The following is a 26,272-nucleotide window of genomic DNA, read 5'->3' as shown; positions in this document are numbered from 1 at the left end:
AAGTCTCACTTTCTCCCTTATGGGATAGAGCTGGGGGTTAAAACTAAGGACCTGAGCTCTAGCCTCCTTCATTCTAGTTCACCAACACCGTTCAACTCTGTTTTGTTGTTGTTATTGTTTGTTTGTTTTTTGAACTTCCCCTGTCTCCTTAAAAGGACTGACTGCACCATTTCCTTTGGCAACTAGAGGAAAAATAGGAATTGGCCTCTCAGGGGCACTTCCCCAGTGTGGAACCATTTCTCACAACTAGATCAGATATAAAAATGAAACAGGTCTATCCTCACACTATCAGGGACTCAAGTCCTTCAGCAAATCACTTACCCTCTGGAGGGCACTGGCAAATAATGAGAAACAAGTGAAAGGGTAGTGGACATTATGTTTACAATGTTTACAAGACGCTGTACAGGGTATTCGACTGAGAAGTTTTTCCAGAGACTAAAGGTCCCTTGGGCCTCTGGTGGTGTTTAGCCACGGATCTTTCCGCGCTTGGTTCTTCTTTGGGTGATGTTGGGACAAAGCTTCTCCCATGCACATTTTGCTGAAGATCACGGGGACTTTTCTCTTGGCTGCGCATGTACTAGGCTTCAGAGAGCCTGGAACACCTGGCAGCTCACAGAGACTTTCCTGGAGTGTCCCAGGGGTCTCTGTCAAGGCCTTCTCATCCTGGTCCTCTTCCTCCTCCTGCTCCTCTTCTTCACCTTGGACTTTCTCGCTTTTGAAGTGGCTCCCTAGCTTATACAAGCTAAACATTCCCACTCTCATATACGAGGCTCTCCCATAGATTTTTTTTTACTCGAGGTTCTCAAGCAAAATTGCCGGTGCCACAATGTTATGATGGAAGGATGCTGAAATGACAGGCCTAGTAGACGCTTGTCTTAATCATCGGCTTCTTAATTTAGTTTTAGTGCCGTGTGTGTGTGTGTGTGTGTACACACACTCGCAAATGTGCGCGCCCCCGGGGACATTGAGGGTGCGCGCTCGCTGAGAGCAGCCGCTGACAACCTGCAGCTCCCTAATGAGTGATGAGACAGGGCTGCTGCAGAAAAGTAACACTTCCCTGGTGTGAAGACCTCTTACTGAGAAGTTTAGTTCACTACTGTTCTCGCAAACCTAATCGTATAACCTGTAACCAAAACCCATGGAACAAGGATACAACACACTAAAGAGTAACTTCTAATCACTAAATGTTAGCACCATTACCTGCTGTTAGAAAGATATTACAGACGAGTTGGCTCCAGAGAGGGCAGACCTCGCTTACCACAGGATCTCTGTAAATACCTTGATGACTCTGCATAGGATCCCCTCACTCCCAAACGTCACAAGGTCAAAAATTCTCTGTGCATCTGCAGGAAGAAAGCTTTAGCGAAAGTTTGGTGCTGGGCGCGGCTCCAAGGACACCCTGTCCAGGGAGTGGAGGACAGGGTGGATTTCAGGTAAGTGGGGCCCACCCTCTTTTAACCAGCAGGTAGCAAGAAGAAAAGAGGCAAATCATGGACCAAAAATGGGAAACAGGCCCTAAGGAAGACTTAAATGACACTGCCAAATGGAAAAATGAAATGTTCTGGTCCCTACTCGGATGAAGTATGCTGTGGAGCCTTGGTTATTAATTAAAACTCAAGAAGAAATAATCTAATTCATTTCCTAAGCATTTCTTCCCTTGGAACTGCTCAGTCTTTACAGGGCCTGACCTCTTTGGGGGAGCTGGGGGACTGCAGACAGAGCAAGAGAGAAGTTTACTGTGACATATACCAGAAAATTACATTTTCTCTGACTTCTGTTTTTATTCATTAATAGTACACATACACATTTGTAGATATCTGTGTGAGATGAAGATGAGATTGGTCATGAGAAAAAAATTAGAATGATAGAGAATTTGTTTCGGGTCTCAGACAACTGATTCCCTCTGTCTTCTGAAGGTAATCACAAGGACAGAGGGGGGCTGGAGATAGGGCTTCAAGTGCTTTGGGAAGAGGCCCAAGGTGGACAGAGGCAGGCCTTCAAATCCAATTTGCACCCAAATTGACAGGTAGGATATACAAAGCCCCATCCAGAGACTTTCAACTTGCACAATACTATGTCCAGAACCCCCCCATGTCAGCTAGTAGCAGTTCTTTAAAAAAGCTATTGCTGAGATAAACAGGGGCTGCTGAGTAAACAGTTCGTGTTTTGTTGAATAAGCTATATATACATATACACATATATATGTGTATATGTATATCACCCTATATATACCATATATATATGATATATATATATATATCACCCTATCTCAACATAAAGTGCAATTGAAATTATTAAAATGAATTAAAACTCACTTCTTGCCAGATTACAAAAAACTTTTGTCATTAAAAAGAACAAATTTTTAAATATTATATTAAACCATATACTATTTATTCCTATAATAATATCCTATTTTAAGAGACTTGTATTCATGCAATCCTTACACTATATAACACATTCTTAATTTGAATGCAAAACATTTTCCCAGTTAATATGAGCTCCTGGCATGTAAAATCAAATTATTACAGTGCTCATTAGCAAACCCCAGTTTTTGCTATTTGAAAGTAAACAGAAGGAAAACTTATTTTCACCTGCTAAAATTCTATACAAGATTACAAAACAATGCACGCTCAGCTTTGACCTAAGAAACACCTTAAAACATTAAAAATTCATCAGTCAGAGTTGGTGTTGTATTGAAGGAATGCTCCTCCAGTTTGCTGCTGAGCTTGGATTTGAATAAAATGTCCAATGTTAACAAACAATACCCACGTTTGGCACTTTGTGTATTAAATTGATCAAACAGATTTTAGGAGGCACAATGCACAATTTGTACAGACCTGATTGAGTTAATATAATATCAGCAAATTTTACATCGAAATGATTCTGTTTCTTTTCTTTGTGTTTAAAACCAGCACAGATTACAAATTTTAATGATCTGAAAATGTTTGGTATACAAAATCATGCTTATTTCAGTATTAGCAAAAACACAAGAAATTTTTCAACACAAACACCCAGCTGTGTCTATTTTAAAAGCAGTTCAATGACAGCTTGCACTTATGAGCATGCAATCAGCTAATTTCGTTTTTTTTTCTTCTGTGTTAATCAACACTTTCCTTCCTGCATATCAGAGTACAAATAGTATAGTTACTCCACATCAGTAAATGTTTACGTAACCTGTCCTTTCCCAAGAATCCGGTTACACCGAATCATTTCACGCTAGACCGACTACGAAAACGTACCGGGCTGTCCACCTCAGAGGGAGCCCTGTGTGCCATTATAAGTGGTGGTGAGAAGGGGGGCTATAGGGGGAGAAATTGGGAGGAGTAGGTGGAGGAATGGAGACAGAGAGGAATGAAGGGAGGGGGGAAGGGGTGGGGGGAGTTAAGGGGGAAGGAGGGAGAAGGAGGGGAGGAGGGAGGAAGGAGAGTTGAGGAAAAGTAGGAAGAACAGGCCTGAGGAGGGGAGAAGAGTGGGAGGAGGAAAAATGAGCAGGAAGGGGAAGGCCCACAGATCTCTCCAGCCGGTAGGCAAGGCCCATTAGCTTACCCGTCTCTGCGAGAAATCCAGAGGATGGAAATCAATGTTTGGGGCCATGTCACTATCAGCACTGATTGTTGGAACCCTTGAATTTTTCCACATGTAAATACAGTTTGTTTTAAAGTGAGAAGATATATAGACATAGGAAAAGATACATACATACAATGGAAGGACATTTGAGGTTAGTCCAATATTCAAAGCCCCTTTGTGGCATTCCTAATAGATGTATATTTAAAATTCACTAGCTATTTGTAATTATCTATTCTTCTCTCCAAAGTTTCCTCCCCCGCCTTCTCTCTCTTTCTCAAGACTGGGGGTGGGGAAGACGGAATAACCCCCTATTATCCTAAGTATTCATCAATTGCATTCTTTATGTTACAATTTAACTTTAATATCAAGCATAAGCACCAATTTTCCTTCCTTCGTTTGCTTAAATACCAAATCTGCCAGATACCTTAACTGAGAATTTATCAAAGTGAAGAAATGCTTACGTTTGATAATTATTTACCTTACAGAGGAAGGGAAAAGTGCTTTTCATTTATGCTTCTTCTCCACCTCCCTCTTCTCTGGGGCTACATCCTCCGTAAAATGTGGTATGGTTCGTGCCCAAGTGGGATGAAACAGCCTTTGATCAATGTGCTCCCCACTAAATTCCAATCCCTGGGAAATGCTGGGCCTTAGCCCTGCCCCTGGCCACGGGATCCTTTTAAAGCCCCCGATTCGCAATTTCCCCATTCACTTCAACCTTCAACCGAACCTTCCCAGTTCCAAAGCCCAAGAAGCTGAGACTGTGGGATCGGCGTTCCCAAGGCTCCCTGGTGCTTTCCAGCAGCACTCAGGGTGGGCAAGCGCTGGCTTCAGTATACTGTTATTTCAGGAATGAGGCCCGCACAAAATAAAAGCATTTGAGAAACTGAAAGAAAAAAAGAGTGAAAATAGGAAAGCTTAAAAAAAAAAAAAAAAAAAAAAAAACAACCCCGGAAAGAAATAAGACGCCCACCCTTATTTTCCCTCCATTGTCAACAAGCAAAACGAAAATATTTCCAGGGTGATCGCTAGCAGCTACCCGCTTCCAATTTGAATTAGAAGCTGAGACTGGAGCAGCAAGGAGAAAACGACATCGAGTCACCCCGCGCGTGAGCGACGTTCTGGAGCAGGAGAGAAGGGAAAGGAAGAGACACACGTATATAGCATGTGTTACCTGATTTATTTCGAGATTGTTTGGTACTGTTTTCTCTCTGGGCACCTCTCATTTCGGAAGGCCATCAGAGGCGCCCACTACTGAGCGGCCCCCGCCCGCCTCAGCAGCACCGGGAGCCCCAGGCCCGGCTTCCCCGCGGCGCCGGAGAGCGGAGCTCGCCGCCGCCCAGGCCTCAGGAATCGAGTAAGTAACCCCTGTTTGGCCCCGCGCTCCTCTGCCGACTTCCTCCTCCTCATCCCATTGCTCCGAAAGCTCTCCCACACTCTCCTCCCCCGAGGTAAAGGACAGCCCCCCCACACACACGAGCCAGCGGTGGGCCCCGAATCCCTTCTTATCCAAAGCTGCGCCAGAATATTACCTACAAAGGGCACAATTTTCCTAAGGGCTCAGAAATGCCAGACCCGGGCCTGCAGGGCCGACTCGGAAAAGTAGTGCCTCTCCTCTCTACCTCCTCCATTTCCTGCCCTCTCCTTGCATCCTGTCCCTGCACTCCCACTCTTCCCACTGCCGCCACCACCACCCCCGCTTTCAAAAATAAAATTGGATACAAACTTTAATCACTAAGGACAAATATTGACGCTGAAACGAAAATGACCCAGTACAATGAGGAGGAAGCCGGAAATGTGAGCTATTGGCCCTAGGAGGGGGATTTCGGTGGAGCGGAGCCGGCGGGGTGGAGGGGGTGGCGGGGGCGCAGGGGCGCAGGGGCGCAGGGAAGGGCTGCGGCACCGCGTGCTCCTGCCGGCGTATCCCTACGCGGCTCCGCGCGGCCGCGGGGTCCGAGGCCCGCGGAGAGGGGGAGGCGAGCGCCCGAGGGGGCGGCAGCCGGCGGGCGGGGCGGGGGTGGGTGGGCCCGGCCCCTCCGATTGGTCGACGGCGAAAGAGACGCTCCCGCACGCCGCCGGCTCTGATTGGCCCAGCGGTAGGAAAGGTTAAACCAAAAATTTTTTTACAGCCCTAGTGTGCGCCTGTAGCTCGGAAAATTAATTGTGGCTATAGCCGCCTCGATCGCTGTCTCCCCAGCCTCGCCGCGGCCGCTCCGGGACGCGCCCGCCCGCCGCCCGGCTCTCCCCCCCTTTGGGCTGCTGCTGCTGCTGCTGTGACTGCTGCTGCGAGAGGAGGAGGAGGAGGAAGCAGCAGGGGGGGGGAGCGGGGGGTGGGGGGGAGACCAAGAAGTACAGTTGGGAGCGAGGGAGCTTCACCCCCGGGGCGGTGGTTGTTTCTTTTTTCTTTCTTTCTTTTTTTCTTTTCCTTTTTTTTTTTTTTTTTTTTTTTTCTAATTCCTGAGGGGTGGTTGCTGCTTTTGCTACATGACTTGCCAGCGCCCGAGCCTGCGGTCCAACTGCGCTGCTTCCGGAGCGCTCAGTGCCGCCGCTGCCGCCCGCGCCCCCCGCGCCCCGCTCGGCACCCACCGGTCGCCGCCGCCCGCCGCGCCGCTGTCCCGCTCCCGCGCCGCCGCCGCCGTTTCCCCCCGACGACTGGGTGATGCTGGACATGGGAGATAGGAAAGAGGTGAAAATGATCCCCAAGTCCTCGTTCAGCATCAACAGCCTGGTGCCCGAGGCGGTCCAGAACGACAACCACCACGCGAGCCACGGCCACCACAACAGCCACCACCCCCAGCACCACCACCACCACCACCACCATCACCACCACCCGCCGCCGCCCGCCCCGCAACCTCCGCCGCCGCCGCAGCAGCAGCAGCCGCCGCCGCCGCCGCCGCCCCCGGCACCGCAGCCCCCTCAGGCGCGGGGCGCCCCGGCCGCCGACGACGACAAGGGTCCCCAGCAGCTGCTGCTCCCGCCGCCGCCGCCGCCGCCGCCGCCGACCGCCGCCCTGGACGGGGCCAAAGCGGACGGGCTGGGCGGCAAGGGCGAGCCGGGCGGCGGGCCCGGGGAGCTGGCGCCCGTCGGGCCGGACGAGAAGGAGAAGGGTGCCGGCGCCGGGGGGGAGGAGAAGAAGGGGGCGGGCGAGGGCGGCAAGGACGGGGAGGGGGGCAAGGAGGGCGAGAAGAAGAACGGCAAGTACGAGAAGCCGCCGTTCAGCTACAACGCTCTCATCATGATGGCCATCCGGCAGAGCCCCGAGAAGCGGCTCACGCTCAACGGCATCTACGAGTTCATCATGAAGAACTTCCCCTACTACCGCGAGAACAAGCAGGGCTGGCAGAACTCCATCCGCCACAACCTGTCCCTCAACAAGTGCTTCGTGAAGGTGCCGCGCCACTACGACGACCCGGGCAAGGGCAACTACTGGATGCTGGACCCGTCGAGCGACGACGTGTTCATCGGCGGCACCACGGGCAAGCTGCGGCGCCGCTCCACCACGTCGCGGGCCAAGCTGGCCTTCAAGCGCGGGGCGCGCCTCACCTCCACCGGCCTCACCTTCATGGACCGCGCCGGCTCCCTCTACTGGCCCATGTCGCCCTTCCTGTCCCTGCACCACCCCCGCGCCAGCAGCACTTTGAGTTACAACGGCACCACGTCGGCCTACCCCAGCCACCCCATGCCCTACAGCTCCGTGTTGACTCAGAACTCGCTGGGCAACAACCATTCCTTCTCCACGGCCAACGGCCTGAGCGTGGACCGGCTGGTCAACGGGGAGATCCCGTACGCCACGCACCACCTCACGGCCGCCGCGCTCGCCGCCTCCGTGCCCTGCGGCCTGTCGGTGCCCTGCTCCGGGACCTACTCCCTCAACCCCTGCTCCGTCAACCTGCTCGCGGGCCAGACCAGTTACTTTTTCCCCCACGTCCCGCACCCGTCAATGACTTCGCAGAGCAGCACGTCCATGAGCGCCAGGGCCGCGTCCTCCTCCACGTCGCCGCAGGCCCCCTCGACCCTGCCTTGTGAGTCTTTAAGACCCTCTTTGCCAAGTTTTACGACGGGACTGTCCGGGGGACTGTCTGATTATTTCACACATCAAAATCAGGGGTCTTCTTCCAACCCTTTAATACATTAACATCCCTGGGACCAGACTGTAAGTGAACGTTTTACACACATTTGCATTGTAAATGATAATTAAAAAAATAAGTCCAGGTATTTTTTATTAAGCCCCCCCCTCCCATTTCTGTACGTTTGTTCAGTCTCTAGGGTTGTTTATTATTCTAACAAGGTGTGGAGTGTCAGCGAGGTGCAATGTGGAGAGAATACATTGTAGAATATAAGGTTTGGAAGTCAAAATTATAGTAGAATATGTATCTAAATAGTGACTGCTTTGCCATTTCATTCAAACCTGACAAGTCTATCTCTAAGAGCCGCCAGATTTCCATGTGTGCAGTATTATAAGTTATCATGGATTTATATGGTGGACGCAGACCTTGATAACAACCTAAATTATGGGGAGAGTTTTAAAATGTTAAACTGTAATTTGTATTTAAGAAGCATTCGTAGTAAAGGTGCCCAAGAAATTATTTTGGCCATTTACTGTTTTGTCCTTTTCTTTAAAGAACTGTTTTTTTTTTTTTTTTCTTTTGTTTACTTTTAGACCAAAGATTGGGTTCTAGAAAATGCACTTGGTATACTAAGTATTAAAACAAACAAAAAGGAAAGTTGTTTCAGTTGGCAACACTGCCCATTCAATTGAATCAGAAGGGGACAAAATTAACGATTGCCTTCAGTTTGTGTTGTGTATATTTTGATGTATGTGGTCACTAACAGGTCACTTTTATTTTTTCTAAATGTAGTGAAATGTTAATACCTATTGTACTTATAGGTAAACCTTGCAAATATGTAACCTGTGTTGCGCAAATGCCGCATAAATTTGAGTGATTGTTAATGTTGTCTTAAAATTTCTTGATTGTGATACTGTGGTCATATGCCCGTGTTTGTCACTTACAAAAATGTTTACTATGAACACACAGAAATAAAAAATAGGCTAAATTCATATATATCTTGATACTTTTGTCTCTTTTATTAAGTAGAGCTAATTTTTTAAAGACCTATCAAGTTATAGGGAATTCAAAGGCTTTTTCAGCCAAACTAAAATTTAAACTGCTCCTTTAATTTGAACTGACTCTAAAAATGAAAATGGTATTTTTCCCTTTGTGAATAAATTTTACAAGGAGCAGCCTATTTAAACACTAGCTTTAAACAAAGTATAGGCTTTTCAGCTGATACCTGTAAGTTTCTGTGGATATACAGCAAAAAGATATAATTTAATTTTTATGTGCATAGTTGTTTACCCTGTGTTTATTTTCAAATCAGTTAATAGAATGCTTTTTATATATTTTGTTTCAGGTATATTGTTAATAGAGCTTGGCAAATTATAAATAAATATATGTATATGGTTAGATAGAAGTGAATATAATGCACACATATGTAATATATATAGACACACAGAGCCCTTCAGTTCAGGTACAATTTGCGCTATGAATGCTGCAAACATTTTTGTTTAAATATTTGTATTTATACTTTCGAAGTCAGCATTTATTTTTGTGGCTGTTTACCCACAATGAAAGAGTTCTAATAAAGATGTGCTGAAGTTGCAATATAGATTTTGCTGAAGTGATCACCTGTTGTAATGACTTGCAGATCAATGTTTATATTTTATTTTGAAATTATAACAATTTAGAATTCTAGACATTCCGAAGTAAAATGCCTCTTTTCTTAATTTTCACAATGTAGAGGTATTTCTTTGATTCCCTTTTAAATGTTGGTGTAATTCAATATAGAGATTTGTTCCTTTTGCTTAGTCACAATTTTGTTTTAACTTGCCATATGCATATGTATGCATATACTGTATATGTGTATATATGTGAGACAAAATGAAAACATTTTTTGAATTGTTTCAGGCAGCCCTATAGCTACAATTGCAGAAAATAATTAGAAAACCCTAGTAAAAGGTTTAGTAACTAATTGGATCCTGTGGTGAATCTGTGGAGGACAAGTTGTTCATTTGTTACAATTGTATAGTCTGATATGTGTTCTGCAGTACTGCAATAAGCTAGTTACTTCTTAACAATGGGCCCAGTGAAAAATAATCTGTCCCTAAGATGTTATCAGCAAACACTTAGAGAGTTGCTCAGGAGAAGAGAAAAAAAAAAAAAAGAAAAAAGAAAAAAAAAAAAAAAACCTAAGGGAGAAGCAAGGTTACTGGAATAGATTTGAAATTGAAATGCTGAATACTTAATACTGGAAAATAGAAGGGAGTGGACTGTGGAGTGGAGACAGGAAAAGAGAGAGAAAGAGAGAGGATCTTTGTGGTGAAAAAATAATTACCACCAAAGAGAGTGAATGAGAGAGAGAGAGATAAGGTGAGTGATAAAGAGAGAGAGAGGCCTAAGAAAGACTATAAGGGCCAGGAAAATTAAAAGAGCTGGAACCAAATATACACAAATGGGGAATGGACAAAAATAGACCAAGACAGTTAGTTTAATTATCTCCTTTAAGCAATTAGACATGATTTTATTTTCTTAGTATAAGAACAGTTTAACCAGAGGTTCAAGTTTCCTTGAAATTTAAGTTATTCAGAATGAAGCACAAAAACATCTCCCAAACAAATTATTGTTTTAAAAGCCAAATTTATGGCCGATATTAAAAATAGCAATAAAGTCCAAGTGAATGGTTTTAGGCAAAGGAAATCCCTATTACACATTTTTAACTGAAATAGCTCAGAGAGGTATGTGTCCAAGCTGAAAAATGGTGATGATTTATTGCTTGCTTTTGCCATGGATTTTATTTGTGGAATAAGAATGTATTAACACAGGGGGAATATAGAATTTTGCTTACCAAACGTTAAAAAGAAGGTTGAACTCTTGTGGTGAGGTAAAGGGATATAGGTATAGAAGAAAGTTTTCCTGCATGAATTTTTTTTTGACCACATTAAATAACTATAGTTATTTGTGATTATAAGTGTTCATTTGGCTGACAGATAAATAGAATTTTAATGGCAAACATCATCCTTTGAAATCTAGAGTAAAACTGATTTCTTTGATTCATAGAAACGAAGTACTGGAGTAAAAGTTCTGCTTGGACCCATGTCCAAATTACATGTAATGGATATGCCTAGAAGTTTGTTAGGTATACTAGACATGAAGGCAGATATATGGAGAGAGAACCTTGGAAAGGCTTCCTGAAGCCCAGTATGAACATCTCATTTCCCTTGATCTATCCTATCATCCTTCAACTTACCTTCTCAAAAAACACATGACAGTCTGGAATGGCATGTAATACATTCTTGCATCGAACTGGTTGTAATGTTTTTACTTGTTGTCTCCAACCTTTGACGGTTAAAATTAGTTAATGTCAGAAATATGCTTCAAAACTTTTTGAGGATTTTTTTCATACTTATAATTGTTTTTAATAAGATGAAGGTTCTCCTTTGTGAGATTTTGGAACTGAAACTGATCAAAACTTAAAACTTGAAATCCCAAATTAAAGTTTATTTCCAGGTTTAAAGTATTTTACTTGAATTTGTCTGTTGTAAAGTTAACAAAAAAAATTAATATGTAAAACACAGAAAAATTATGTAATTGAACTAGAGGAGTTAAAGTATTATTTCAAATTCGTTTCTTCAGCCTGTTACAAAATTGGGAACCAAGTGAACATAAAGTCTAGAACAAAGTTTAATACAAATATACTTATGGTAATGGAAGCCTTCATGTAGTTTCTGTGACTTGCATAAAATCAAAAACAGAGAGGCAAAAATTTAGTCTTGCAGTGTATTGATTAACATATATTTAAGTTGGTGCATATTTCACCCAAATACGTAAATTTAATATATTTCGAAGTCTATAGAAGTGTGGTTTTTAACATGTGTTTTCTACATCATTGTTGAGGAATTTGCATGCTTTGGGAAAACTTTGCTTTTGGGAAATTAATTTTATGAATAGCTAAAGTGGCTGGTTGTGTTTGAGACTAAAAGCCTGTTGGAGAATTAGGCTAACAAAGGGTGAAGGTGAAGATCATTAGAGGTTTTAGAGCTGGCTGAGATGGGTTGCTGGGGTTGTGTAACTGTGCCTAGAGGGCGGGGTTCCTGTACATTCCTACTTCACCAGATAACCTGCCCCCAACACCACTTCAGCTTCTGCCAGACAGATGGAACTCTCCAGCATGAAAATCTGCGCAGCCATTCCAACAAGCAGGGTAGGTGAAACTTGAATTAAAATTCTCTCCTCTTTATTTTTCTACTTAAGGCCAGATCCTGAAGATATGGAAGAATAGAGGTCATTTAGATTCCTCTCTCAGGCACACACGTCTGCATTCTTCCTCAGGCTACCTACCTGTAAGAGTTAAAAGGCACTGGAGATCTTTTCCAGTTAGTACTTCATGCTAGATTTTCATTTGCGTGCATTTTTTAAAAGGATTTATTTTCTCCATCCCAATCATTCCCCATTTTTATTCTCCCTTCAGGGCCCTTTCCCCTCAATCACCAGCAGTTAAAATAATCCACTCAGATTTTGGCTCCCAAAGGCACCCATTCCCCACCCTAGCGGTCAGTTCTAGGGACCTTATTCTGAGGATGTAGGCCAAGCGGGCTCCAGGCTGGCAAATAGACGATGTATTGTTAGGTTTTGTATCTCTTGTCTCCCTCCCGATTTCTACTGTGTTTTGTTTTTGTTTTTTTCCCCTCCACCCAAGGCTTTGCCTGAGGTTGTCCGAAGGATGCCGAGGAAAAGGATATCAGGACTGGAAGCGCTCTTACCACAAGATCAGTAAGTGAAAGTGCTTTTCCGAAGGGAAGGGGTGGAGTAGGGAGTATGTGTAACTGACTGCTTTGACTGAGTTTTAACGCGTGACTTTGGGGTCCTGGGCTTAAGTGTTCATCTTGGAAAATGTTTGTTAGCAGGCGCGCTACCAACAGATGTAGCTGAAAGGATGCATAATGTTTTCCACGTTGACAGAAATCACAGTGAATCCCCAGGTCAAAAGGATGTAGACACGGCAAAGGAATATGGAGAGAAAACGAGACACATTTGTATGGAGAAAGGGTACTGGGAGACTGAAATAGGTCCTAAACTGTAAAATAATTCATTTTGTGGAAATATGATTTCTGATTCTTATGGCTGCTGCAGGAACTCCGGGACGTTCTTAACGCTCAAACACAGGGTTATTAGTTATCTCTGTTTCAGTTAAAGCTCTTTGCTCCAGAGCCAAGAACCTGCTTCTCTCTAAAGTTCTTCTTTGGATCGCCCTCCTCTCTCTATTTGCACACTAACAAGGCCAACCTTCCCTAGAGCTCGCCCTGGCCCCCAGCTCCTTGGCATGGGTCACACTAGGCTCCCAGTCGGATTTAGCCTGGCTGCTCTGGGTCGGGAGAGGCACTGGGCGCGTGTGGGAGTCTTCTCTTCTGTCTCTTCGAAAGACTAGGGAAATGAACACCGTTCTGGGCTTGACTTTGTCCCTGCTGGGAGTATCCCAGTTCCTGGCTTTGGAAATCTCAGGCAAATAATTGATTCTTAATGCACACTTAGGAGACGTCAGTGTACGCTCGAGAGCCTCGCTGTCCCAGAGTGGCTGAGAGCACGCTCCAGATACAGGCTGGCTCGGCCCGAGGCGAATTTGGGACTCTCTTTGCGGTGTCCTATTAATTGGCCTTCCCGGCGCCTCAGGGACTCCTGGGCGAAGATGGAGAGGTGGCTTAATAGTGGGACTTGAAGTCGTTGTGGTAGGGACCCGGCGGCGTTGTTTTCTCGGGTTTTGGACCGATCTGGAGAAGTAACTTAGGCTGCTGAGTTGGGGCCTCGCTGGCTGCGCGGTGGCCGGGAAGGAGAGGCGCTCTCGGGACGCTGCAGCGGAGATCCCCGCAGAAGGCGAAGCCGGGCGCTGCGCAAGGAGCAGCAACGTGAGGGCGCTCTTGCCCAGGACAAGCAGAGCTGAACGTTTGGTAGCTCACATTGGCTGATGCCAGGAAGAGAAACTTCAGAACCTTGACTGGCGCACTTCCCTACCTTTTCCCTTTCTTCTTCATTTTCTGTGTGCCATCCCCACCCCCCCACCACCAGCTCCACCACTTTTTTCCCCTCCCAAAGTTGTTTCCTTTTGTTTACCCGGTGCAGTTTCAGATCTCAGCACTTCTCGGCTAGTAGATAAAACTATTTGCTCTGTAATGGACATCTCCTCTCCTCTCCACTTGCTAACCGACTCCCCCTTCCCTTTCTACCCCATTTTGCTTCTCTCTGACCAAGGCTGTGGTCCAAGGTGGAGGGATCTTACAGGAAAAAAGGTAGCCTCGGTGGGAATTCCCATAGCACTGAGGGCGCACCGTTGTTGGCGAGAGGCAGGTAGGGGCTCCGCAGGGCAGAGTACTCCGTCAGTGCGTAGATTCTCAGGCGGTAATCTTCAGTCTAGGAAAGGTGATGGGAAGGAAAGGCAACGCAGAATAGAGGTGGTCCACTTCCGACTCCCCCTCACCGGCCCTCCCTTGTAAGTAAGTCTCAATTTCTATAATTCAACACCGTCTTCACCCGCTCCTCTATCAAACGTTGAGGTAGGCAGACATTCTGAAAGTGTTGTGAACACAACAGGCATTTACAATGATAACAAATAACTCACAAATTATGTTTGTGAGGGTGCGGGTTAAGATAAAATGCCCCACGTCTTTTTCGTGGTCTGTTGCTTAGCACAAAATGTTTTTCCCTATCTTCGGTCCTATCTTCCCTATCTTGCAGAAAAGCCCCATAGGAGGAAAGCATGTTGGACGTTTACAGATTTGAGATTCGTGTTGGAATGAAAGGGAGTGTTTAGTTACCAAACATATTTGGGTATTCATTTTCGGCTTAGGTTGAATTTGCCTGCTCGACTGTCACTCCCAGAAACTGGAGTCGTCGTCTTCAATTTTATTCCTCATCTCTTCCTATTGTGTCATTCTTTGAATCAGTGCATTTAAGGTGCAAACATATCTTCCTGCGTAGACGTTTTTTATTCCGTTGATTGAGCATGAAGATTAAAAACTGTAATGGGGTTATGGAGAGTTGTCTCAGTTCTTTCATTTTCTCATTGCTGTGAAATTTAATGACCTGATCATTGTTGTTTGAAGTTAAATTATCTGTTAAATTAGCCCTAAATAATAACTGATTTTTTCCTTTTGGATTTGGTTGCCCTTGAATTCTTGGCCCTGGATGGGAGAGAAGTCTGAGAGAGTGTTTTGTGATATGATATTATAAAGATAATCAAAATCAATATTTGTGTGCCAGTGATATCACATAGGAAAAAAAAATCCCTTTCAAAGTAGCTGAATTTCATAAAGAAGACATTCTTTTAAAAGCTTGTGCTTGAGAAGCCTGGATTCAAGAATGAATGTAAATAAGCATCTTTGTTGATGAAGAAAAAATATGAACACTGTATTTTCATTACTCTCCAGAATCTAAATATTCAAACTCATCACATACTGGTGCTTGCTAATCTAAATCAATTCGGCCTTCCAGGGATACATATTCTCAAAAAGAAAATTTAACTCTTAGCAAAATCTAAATCATTGTTTTAGATGTGAATTTCTAGAAATCCAAAGTATATTTATTTCTTTGAGTCAGATACTAGTTTGTTTTGCAATCATTATATGAAACACTATTAACACAATGCAGTTTTTTTTTTCTCCTTGCTTGTTTCATGGTGCCTCCATATGCAAGTATAGGTGTGAGAGCTTCTGTAGTGTATTGAGGAAATGACATCTTATTGTTTTAATAAAAGACCCAAATAATCTTTAAACCAAAATGTACTACAGCCGTTGAAAAAGATCTTTAAAATTAATAAGCACCATTGTGTGCTTTTCCTATTAAAATGTACTGAATGAATAATTAGAGGCTGGAATAAAGATTGAAAAATTCAGAGCAAGAATTAAGTGGTAATTTTATTATTTGATACTTTTATAATTTCTATAATTAATGATGTCATTTTAAAGTTTGGGAAAGCTTTCTTAGAAAAAAACAGAGTACTCCTCCCATCCCATCAGAAATACTCTAGAAGGAATAGAGTAGATTCAGGTAGAAGCGGCAGAAAGAATTGTTTATTTATTTATTTATTTTTTCCAGTGGTAGTAGTATTAGGGAAGTTGAAAAATATACTTTTAATTATACGTTGCAAGCTCTGATTGCAGGTTAGAAAACTAAAATCGATCATTCCTACATCAATAGTGTTGTTTATTACTACATTGATTTGTGTTTATTTATGCAGAGGCTTTCAGTTATTTACTTACATATTTCAGCATCTGCCTCTTGATTATTATCGTGGGTTGCTTTTAATGAAAGAGCTTATATAGGAAGCGAAACACACTTGACAGATCCATTTTAAGTAAACCTGATAGTGAATTATGGCAACCCAAGGAGATTATGAAATTACTTATTCATACTTGCTTTTTAGCAATTAGGAATATGTTTCTAATTAAAACCTCATGCTGCTTGAAAACGTCCATTCTTTTCTTCATACTTTGTATTGATGTGTTTCAATAAAATAGAAAAACAGATGATTTTGTGATGTCAGATATAATAGAATGAAATTGATAAAGAGCTTTGTTGTCTTTTTTCATTGGCATGATGAAGTTATCCTCATAACAATAAGCTGGCCATTCGGTTTATTAATGCTGTTTATGAAAAATCAAGTAGCAATCATTTGAATATAGACATAATACTTGTGTTTTAAAACACCTATTAATTCTAAATTATGCCAGGGGTACTTAGGCTGAATGAGACAATCTGGAGTTCTTTAGTATGTAGTTTATATACTCATATTTTGTATTACTTAGCATTATGTGTGATGATAACTTACAAAGATAGACATTTCTCTTGAACTAATATCTCACAGGAATGTTACGTATCAGAGTTCATTTGAACAAATAGGAAAACTAAAGACCCGGTAGTGTGCCTTTTGTAAGTACAGAGCAACAGTGGGATATTGAGATGTGTTAATATCTGTACTTCTCTTATCATCATTACAAAATATTTAAAGATTACTTGAAAATTGAGAGAAAAACGTGACCTAATTTATTGAGGGCTATTTAATCCTCACTTCATAGGACTTTTATTCAAGTTTGAGGATTAATTCTTCCTTGTTAACAGTTTGGAATACATTTACCAAATACTGTTAACAACCCTATTATTCTTCATCTTTTGCGCCAACCCCCGCCCCCAGTCTGTGCAAGGAATATAAACATAACCATTTTTGTTTTTTTTAAGAATGATAGGGCCTTGGGAGATGGAAAAGGAATTAATCGTCTCACCCTGGCCGAGTTTTCCTTAGCATCCGCACTGTGAGAGGTGGAACCGCTCAGTCCCGCGGCTGGCTGCAGGCAGAAAGTGGGCGAGTCCTGGGACTTAAAAAGTTTTGCAGAAGGTTGAAAAGAGGAGCAGAGGGAGAGTTTTGAGTTTAAGCTTTGAGCTTATTTATTTTATTTTATTTCCTTTTTTTTTTTTTTTTTTTGTCTTATGCCAAGCCCTTGAAGTTATCCTAGCAACGACATGGTCCTTGTAGGACCAAGCATTCTTGGCATTCTGTCGAGATTGTGATTCCAGAGCATCGGATGAAGGGGACTTATAGCTAAGGCGTACTCACCCACCCCTCCCTCCGTCTTTTTACGCACGCAGCAACTCGTCCTCACGTGCATCAGGGTAGTGGACAGTGTTGACTTGAATTGCTCTCCCTCGCTCCAAGCCTTTCCTGTGAATGAACCAGAAAACACTCGACAGGTCGTGAATAATCGTTTTAATGAGTGTGCAAAGCGTGCGACGGGGTGCACCGAGCTGTCGGGTTAAACAAACAACTTGTACCCTGACCAAATCCGATTGTTAAAGTGCAAAGTGATGTCAGTACCATTTCCATTGCCTTTCCGAAATCCACAGATCTGACACGCGGGAGTCCAATTTTCCCCATTAAAGAAAAATAACAATATTTTTCGACCGTGTATGTGATCTTCTTTAATATTAATCTGAGCCAAACCAAACTTCATTTGGAGAATCAGAGAATTAGTCGTGTCTGTCTCAAAGAACAAATAAGAAGAAGGGAATAAGGAGGAAGAAATCAGAACAAATATAAAATGTCTGAGGGATAATTTCTTCTTGATAGCTCGCACATCATTCCTGATCAATGTTGTAAAAATCTTCCCTTTATAGATTACTTCGTAGCTCACTAAAGACAAATATTAGGTTACTTGTATGTAAACAAATGGACTGGTAATTTAGTCTTGCGCTAAGATTGAATTTGTAGACCTGTAAAGGCTTTTACTCTCAAAAATTTAACGAAAATATTTGTTGTTTGTATAATAGTCTGTGAGAGAATGAAGGCATAAGTCGTTTGCACATTTATGCTTTCAAGGAAAACAGTTTGGAGGAAAGGAATGGAAAAAGAACCCTAACTGGCTATTATCTAAAATCATAATTAAAAAATTACAAATGAGATTTTCACAAATTATACCCTCCCCCTTTTCTGCAAAACTGCACTGGGAAATATTTTATTTCTCATCCAGAAAGAAGGCCTATTTGAAATCAGTCACATGTTCTCCCTTCTTTGTTGATTCTTTTATCTTCTTTCACAATTCCAAACATTAAATATTACATGAAGATTAAGAATAAACTGCAAAAGATTTTTTTAAAACATCTTTTACACATTACCTCTAAAAAAACCTGTGGAAAGGAGAAATGTGTAAAATATTTCCCCTACCAACATGTTTTACATATTCACAATTCAAACAAAATGGCCATGATGCTTGGAAATCAGTGTCCTAGAGCCACAGATCTAGCTTCTTCAACTCAGTAACAATATAGGGAGAGCAAGGTTGATATTTTTATTGGATTATTATATATTATGTATTTTCTATATGAAAGACAGAACATATATGATGCCCTACAATCTGCAAGCTTATTTTATCTCTTATAATTGTAATCCATTTGGAGAAATGAAATATTGGGGATATAAGACACTTGAATGTGGAAGCTCAGCATCTGCTCACTTACCTCCTATTGGCCATAATGTTGCCTACATATCTGTGTCTGTCTGTTGTGACCATCTATTTCATATACAAATATGTCTATATACAACCGATAGCAATTAAGAGAGTTAACTCACCTAAAACATACAGCTGAGGTATTTGATAGAGTAAGCAATTTCTTACATAAGTCATTGTACTTATGTTATTATGGTTGCTAGTTTTTATACATCTGTGTCAATTTAGCACCAATTAGGTAAAATGGAAGAGATTGAAATTCAATTTCCATCATCAAAACTTGGAAAAGACAACCAGGGTTTTAGGACAGTGTTTTTGTTTATTTTAACTGTTCTCTAGTAAATGTCTGTATCAGAATATCAATTCAGAATATACTTTATTTTCTATGAAATTTAACAGAAAAATTAGTATTAAAAACTAGGGGCTTGCATTTTTTAAATTGTTTTAAATATTTTTGGGCATGCAACAGACTATGCAGTTTTTACCTAACCAGATCTCTTCTCTGTGGGCTGAGCTGAGGAATTTTAGGAGTCACTCAAAGAACTGCATCCATTTCTGCTTTAGATACACAAACAGCAAAGCTAGAGGGTATGTCTGTTTTTGTGTGTATATATGTAGTTAAAGAACTACACTATCAAAACATTAATTATATTTGAAAGAGAACAGAGCGTGTTGTGAAGACAATTGCATTATTGAATTTACATTCCACAGAATTTGTCTGAGAGGGCTGAAATTCTATACCTGTCTTACATGATGCACCCTCTTCAGAGAGGGTGCATAATAAGAGCAAAGAGATGAAAGAGTCAAACTTGGAGGGGAGTGATCTTAAATGTTTGGTTGGTCCTGAGCAAAGGGTATCCACATGAAAATGCAAATCACAAGAAGAATATACATAGGATCTTTGTTCCCTGTCAACAAAAACAAATAGAAATTTTTTCCCTCTACCAAGCAAATCACAGAATAATCTTAGCTGAATTTGGGGGAGGGGAAGTGGTTGAATGACAGAAAATTTCAGTTATCATATTTTTTATCCCCAAGTCCTATTTATTTCACAGCTGCCAAATTTTATGTCCAAAATTTAGGTTCTCTTCCTCCCAAATCCTACATTAGTATGAATCATCCCTGATCATTTTTAGTTTTTGGCTTAATTACTAGCTTTCAGCTTTAAATTACCAATAAACTAATTAATCTGACTAATCTTTCTAAACTTCTGTTGAATAGTATAATAGCTGCAACAACAACAAAAATAAATAACAAAAATTACAATAATGACAAAAATAAACTGTTAATAATAATAATGCAAACAATAGCAGAAACAATTTTAAAATAATTTATCTGGCTGACAGGATGATGGAATCCATTTCAGTTTGAAATTTGTGTTTCACAGCTGCAGTCAGGCATTTCTCTGATTTCTTGTTTCACTGGTTAGTTGGATGATCTGTTCCAACCCAAGTTTCCTAATAGAGACTCCCTTGGTCTAATATCGTAGGTCTTTTTAATGGCACTGAGTATTTTTGTATCCACTCCCCTTTATTGCTATGGACATGCAGCCCTGCAGATGACATTCCCAAATAAACCAACCTGGGGAAAAAAATACTGGGTTCAGAGGCAGGTATGTAAAGGAATTCTTGGGTAGAAAGGATTCTCAGGTGCCTTCCGGATGGAGCTCTGCTGGTGAGTGGGTAAGTTGTCTTATTTGAGACGCAAGTTCACAAAGCTGAGGAGTTTGAGAAGGGCTGAGTCACTGAGGTGCCTAAGAGTTCAAAACGATCACTGGCCTTAAGGAAGCCAGCCCATAGGGCAAGAAACAAGAAGTAGGATTTAGGCTCCCCCCCGCCAAGATGAACTCTTTTGATTCCTTTAGAGATAGAGAGACATAGAGAGGATAATGAAGTCAAGGGAGTATACCTGAAGGGAAGAGAGCAGGTTAAAGATATTAGTAACTGGTGGTAGTCTGGCAAGTAAAGCTAAGCTCATTTCCTCAGAAGAAGAGAAAAATGCTTTTGTGAACTAAAAACTTGCCAAGGTTTATTGTTTAGGTGAAAGACCAGCCCCAGTTCCTAGGACTAAGCTTGAAAGTAACTGCCAGCGAGTCTGTGTCTGCAGTAATCCAACTCTCCTCTCAGCCCCATGTTCTTCCCATCTTAAGAACCCCCAGGCGCCATTATCCCCCCATAAAGAAAATGAACAAAAATTAAAAAGTGAATTGGGAGAAAATTAGACTCAATATTTATCAGGCAGATATTGAGGTGAAAGCAAGTTGTTTTATAACTGCCTTCTTTTGTGAAGGGGAAAAGAAAGCTGGTTAGGAAAGGAAGCATGATTATAGAAGAGAACAGAGACCATGACAGAAATTCTTTGGCAGTCCAGCAGCTAGGGCCAAATGGAGAAGGATCTTAGCTATAGAAGGACAATTTTAGATCAAGAAGATTAACCATTAAACATATTTTCTTTGTTCTGCTTTCTTGGAAAGTAATATAGCCCTAGTAATGTATGTAAAAGCAAGACCTGTACACCTTAAAAATTACAAAAAGAAAGACATAAATATCAATAGCAAGTTTTAACCTTTAGAAAATTTTAAAGAAGATATTGTCTTCAAACTCACATATACACACTATCACAAAACCAAACAGTAATTGATGGAAGAAAGGGAGGGATAAAAAAAAAAAAAAAAAAAAAAAAAAGGATGCAACTTCCCTGCTATAATACCATGCTTCTGTCTCTTAACCTTTCACCGCAGGGAGGCTGAACAATCTTTTTTCATTTCATTTCTTTCTAGTCTTTTCATTGTAAAAAGTATGAAAAAAATCCAGTTCATGAGAATATTATTTCACTAAAGATCAGCAAAGAATGAACAGCTTTCATTTCTGATGATAAATTCTCTGAGGTGATGTTCAGTCTTATCTTGCCTAAGACTGCAACGAGAGAAATGCAGCTCTGGCTGTAACTGTATATCAATCTACTCTTCAATGGTACCCCAGGCTTTCTCACTGCACTAATCATAACTATTAAATTCACTCAAACTCTTCTGGAAGTAGTTCTGCAACTTGAAATCAAATAGAAGTTTTCCATATGCAAGGAAATTCTAATTAAATAAAATTTTAAGAAATATACTTGGTTATTGTGATTGTTTCTTATTTGTTTAAATTGTCCCTTTGGTTAAGAAACAATCATTTATTTCAATAAGAAAATGAAAAGAAATCAGCACTGCCAGTAAAAGTAGCTTTCAATCCTGTTACCTTTACTCCCGAATGGCTTTTGAGAATTTATTTACCAACATTTTGGTTTTAATAGTATTTAACTGAGAACCTCCAAGTCAATAGAAAAAATGCATAACTAAAGTAAGTTGTGTAATACTTTTGTCATGACAGAAAGAAAACAATAAAAGCAGTTGCTTCAAGGTAGTAAGTCATGCAGACCCTATCACAAATGCAGAGTTTATGCACCCATTTAACAAAATTAATATGTGTCTATATCCCAATATCTTGACTGTTTAGCTAACCAGATATTTAAACCACATATTTAAATGCTTATGCACCTATATTACACACCATGCTGCATATGGCTCAAATACGTACTTTTTTTTTTTTTTTTTTTTTTTTTTTTTTTTTTTTTTTTTTTTACAGAAACTGAAAGCTAAACAAATGTTAGTATTTTCCAAGTTTTTACTATTCATAATTGGGGTTTACATGGGATCTATAAACACTGAAGGAAGGCCAAAACCACTATATTTTGCTTAGATTACATTATGAATCAAATAAAAGGTTCTTTCTGTTTTGGGATGTGCAAGAGTGAGGAATTTAGGGGTGGATGGAATTAGGATATATATTTTTTTTCTGTAAGTCAAGATGCAGTAATTTTATTTTTTTAACATTCTACTACTAAGTAAAATAAACATATACAGTTTCAAAAGCAGGAGCCGTAAGCTCAAGTCAAGAGACAATATTTCAGAGAAGATATTCAAATGATGCTCAATAGCATTTTTTCCAACAAAGGAAATTTCAGATACAGCCAGATCTGTTCCACAAGTGGTAAAGCAAAATATTTTAGTAATGGGCTGTAGGGGAATTTAATGGACTGACACTCTGAATATTTAAGAAGAGTAATATTCCTTTGAAGAGGATTGTATGATTTTCTATCAAACTTCTCAAAAGGGGTGAAGGAAGGAAAGGTTTGGAGGGTAGATTATGTCCAAGCATCTCAGCTATTGCTAGTCGTGAAAACATATGACCTGGGTAGAAAAGGAAAGGTTTTGATGACAGGAGAGGATCTGCAAGAGTCTATTGGCCCTATCATGTTTATTCTCTCTTAGATACACATTTCAAAAACACATCCTTTCCAATGGGCTCTCATTTCCAGTTGCGGCTTCACAGACAGCAGCCAGTTTGCATTCAAGTGTGGTCCAATGCATCAGTCTAGTTTTAAAAGGAAAATAATGGACCGGAAAAATAAAGTTACAGTCTTATCAATGAAATTCTTATCGGCAGTTGGAGAATAGGGAAAAGGAAGGCTCCAAAACAGGGTGATGGGGAGGGAGTAATAACTCTTTAGGTAAGTTTCGGGAAAATGCTAAGTAAAATGCTGTTCTGAAATTGGGATTAATCGAGCAGTTTAAATACAAATCTGCCGGAAATTGGAAATCGTGCTCTGTGCGAATGAAAATGAAAGACTTTATGCATATTCTAATTTTCCCTCTTTGGCTGCTATTTTGGAGGAAGAGACTTCTTTTGCTGATGGTGGGACTTTTTTGTTCTGCACAGGAAATGTGTAAATGAACACAAATGTTTTTTTCTTTTGCCTTTCCATTCCTCTCTTCCACTCTCCCCTCCCCCTTTCAACAATCAGAAGTTGTCAGGGTCCGCAGTTCTGCCATCACGGATCCCAGTGTTTCTTCCCATTCCCAGGATGTCAGAAGGCAGGCAATGCAGGCAGGACAGGAGAGTTGGGGCTCCTCTGGAAATCAGACCTTTGGAAATCAATGCAGAGTTTGTATTACATCTTTGGACATTCACAGAGCTAGAGGATAAGAAAAACTCTTAAGTTTAATATAATGAAAAATCATCTAGACAAAAAATCATCTAGAAAACCATTTCCTCTCAAACCGAATTCTCAGTGACAACTAGGAGGAGAGCTTAAAAGTGATCTTATAAACCGTGTCGTGAATACCTACTGACTATCAGTCCCCTGTCCAAACACTTTCCCTCCCACACCTTTGGGAAGACACAGGGATGGTACATTTTAATTACATGAAGACCAGCAAAAAACTCTAGTTTTATTCGGATGTATGTCAGTCACCTAAAGCTGAGAAGGAGTGAAGTGGCCCAAATGGTCGTTTTGGGTTTTGTGGAATACGTAGGGGACTCCTGAAGTGTGTGGGATGAAGGTAGGGGAAGAGCGATTCTGTGGGGAGAGGAGGGAGAAGAAGATTGAGAGAGAGAAAGAGAAGTGCATTTGCAGGACAGGCTGACAATTTCTCAATTAATTTGGGGCAGAGACAGAGAGACCTCCGAGTTTCTAGTTTCTTTTCTATGCCTCGGATGAAAAACTGAAGACAACCTTATTCTGAACAACTCAATTTGAAAAGAGGCCCCTGCGTACGTCCCCCCACCCCTTTGGCCCCAGCGGCCGCTGACAAAGCGCCACCGGAGCCTCGGGCGTCCGCAGAGGCCCGGGCCGGTTGTGGCCCGGATCACCGCCAGCCGCCCCGGCTCAACGCCAGCCGCCCCGGCCTCAAGGAAGCAGGGAGGCGAACATAAAGCGCCCCTCTTTCCAAAAACGCCACTGCCAGCCCCTCCCTCAGACACATTTTCGGGGCCCCCACCGGAGCTCCGGTGCCCCCGAGTAACCTCTTTCTGCGATCGCGTCCGCCGGAACCCCGTTTCTCTTTCCCCTTCAGTCTTCAGGGAGGGGGCGCCGCTCCGCATTTCCTGGGCAGTTCAGCACCCCCAACACCACCCGCGTGGCTCAAGGACCAGGGGTCCGTTCCCTTCCCCGTCCGGTTTAGGCGACGCCAATTCACCTAAGAAAACCCTGGGAGAAGAGCGAGCCCCTTCACTACAAACCTCATGTCAAGGTTACAGCCACATTTAGGAACCTCTTCGGAAAAGCTGAGAAATCCCTATTTTGCAAAAAGCCTTCTGTAATGTGATGGGGCTTTGTGGTGGGAGGAACCTCTGAGAGACCTCGTGCGGCCTGAGTTTAGAGTCACGCCCTGCCCAGGGACATTCTCCCGCGCAAGGGAGAGCCTGCACTTCCGGTCTCCAACCCTGGCGGCCGTGACTCTTCCCCTCCCCCGCGCCGGGCCCTGCATTTCCGGCCCCCTTGCTCTCCTGCACTTCCGCCCAGTCACATGGATGACGGATAGCGTTGGGAGCTGTTTTCTGTATCTTCCAGGTGACTGGTTAGAGCCTAACTTGTTTCTTTCATTTCTCTTTATTTTGAATGTCCTTTAGGGTTTTTTTTTTTTTTTTTTGCTTCCTTAAATTTGAGGGTGGAGAAAGCCAGAAGTGGAGAGAAAAGGGCCATTGACGACAATTATTTTTTGGGTTTTCAGATCACTTGCCCCTTTCTGAATTCACTGTACAAATTCATACAGCAATGAGATTTAGGCTTCTTTGTTCTCCTCCAGGGCGAGGCCAGTGTCTGCACTTAGTAGGCATGTAATGTATGTTGTAGGAATTACTGGATAAATGATATTCTGTCTTTAGGCATATTGTGCTTAGGGTTAGTAGGAGTCCTCAAATCAACTGACTTCTGTTTTTTCCTGAATTCAGTTGAAAAGTTGATAAATACCTGGGCTTTTACAGGGACTTAAGTGTTATTTATTTAGGGACTCCCCCAAACAGGTGTTGGGGATCTCTAAAGATTGTTGAAATATGTATATTGCTCATTGAGAGTCACTTTTATTGGGAATCTTAATTTTAGAAACACAAAAATCATTCTTTCCCTAGATTGGTTCCAGGAGCCCAAAATATGAGTGGCCCCTCTATTCTCCAAACTGGTCAATGACCTTCTTTATCCACTTCTTCAAGTGGAACATGTGTGTGTGTAGAAGCCATATTTCCCATCCTGGTCACAGCCTTCAATCCAAGAGACAGTGCCCATTTGATACCAGTGGTTGTTAAAGGGGTTCTTCATGACAAAGGGTCCCTCCTACCCCCCCACCCGCCCCGCACCGCACCGTTGTCACCTTCACAGGCATCCCCTCCTTTCCCTTCATCAGGCTGGTAATCAGCACAGAGCATGTTGTCAGTGATGAGGATCTGGGTGGAGGCCTTGCAGACCGGCCCCTCCTATATATACATAATTTTAAAAACATATATATATAGGTTTTTAAAAATGTGTTTGTTTTGATACAAACAAAATAAATTTTTAAATATATATATAGGTTTTTAGAATTTATCTTGTTTGTTTGTTTGTTTGTTTTGCCCTGTTGCCCAGGCTGGAATGCAGTGGTGTGATCTCGGCTCACTGCAACTTCCACCTCCCGGGCTCGAGTAATTCTGCCTCGGCTTCCCGAGTAGCTGAGGTTACAGGTACCCACCACCACACCCGGCTAATTTTTTGTCAAAGAGGTTCTCACTATGTTGCCCAGGCTGGCCTGGAATTCCTGACCTCAGGTGATTTGCCTGCCTGGGCCTCCCAAAGTGTTGGAATTACAGG

At 42.1% G+C, this 26,272-nt stretch overlaps 3 protein-coding genes and 1 long non-coding RNA gene across 4 annotated transcripts in view; 2 read left to right on the top strand and 2 right to left on the bottom strand.

The window, feature by feature from the left end:
• Positions 1-364: 364 nt before the first annotated feature.
• Positions 365-3,363, bottom strand: LOC116526327. The gene is made up of 2 exons (XR_004258095.1): positions 3,240-3,363; positions 365-1,343 (listed from the first exon to the last, which is right to left on the bottom strand). It is a non-coding gene; the product is annotated as an uncharacterized LOC116526327 (long non-coding RNA).
• On the top strand, positions 3,017-8,627 carry FOXG1 (forkhead box G1). The gene is made up of 2 exons (XM_032242649.1): positions 3,017-3,286; positions 4,585-8,627. Exon 2 carries the CDS (start codon positions 6,224-6,226, stop codon positions 7,697-7,699), a length of 1,476 nt encoding a protein of 491 aa, XP_032098540.1. The 5' UTR covers positions 3,017-3,286; positions 4,585-6,223; the 3' UTR covers positions 7,700-8,627.
• An 843-nt stretch (positions 8,628-9,470) lies between these two features.
• The window catches only part of LOC116526326, an 88,897-nt gene continuing 72,095 nt past the window's right edge, over positions 9,471-26,272 (top strand). The window contains exons 1-2 of the mRNA XM_032242651.1: positions 9,471-11,823; positions 12,319-12,392. Coding sequence (XP_032098542.1) covers positions 11,776-11,823; positions 12,319-12,392 — 122 coding nt within the window. The 5' untranslated portion in view covers positions 9,471-11,775. The remainder of the gene's footprint in view (positions 11,824-12,318; positions 12,393-26,272) is intronic.
• LOC116526325 lies at positions 22,539-24,673 on the bottom strand. The gene has a single exon (XM_032242650.1). It carries the CDS (start codon positions 24,532-24,534, stop codon positions 24,085-24,087), a length of 450 nt encoding a protein of 149 aa, XP_032098541.1. The 5' UTR covers positions 24,535-24,673; the 3' UTR covers positions 22,539-24,084.

The sequence above is a fragment of the Sapajus apella genome, unplaced genomic scaffold, assembly GCF_009761245.1.
Source record: "Sapajus apella isolate SASKATOON/1434 unplaced genomic scaffold, GSC_monkey_1.0 scaffold50, whole genome shotgun sequence".
Lineage (NCBI taxonomy): Eukaryota > Metazoa > Chordata > Mammalia > Primates > Cebidae > Sapajus > Sapajus apella.
The sequence above is the reverse complement of the archived record's forward strand: the minus strand, read 5'-3'. Positions and strand labels throughout refer to the sequence as shown.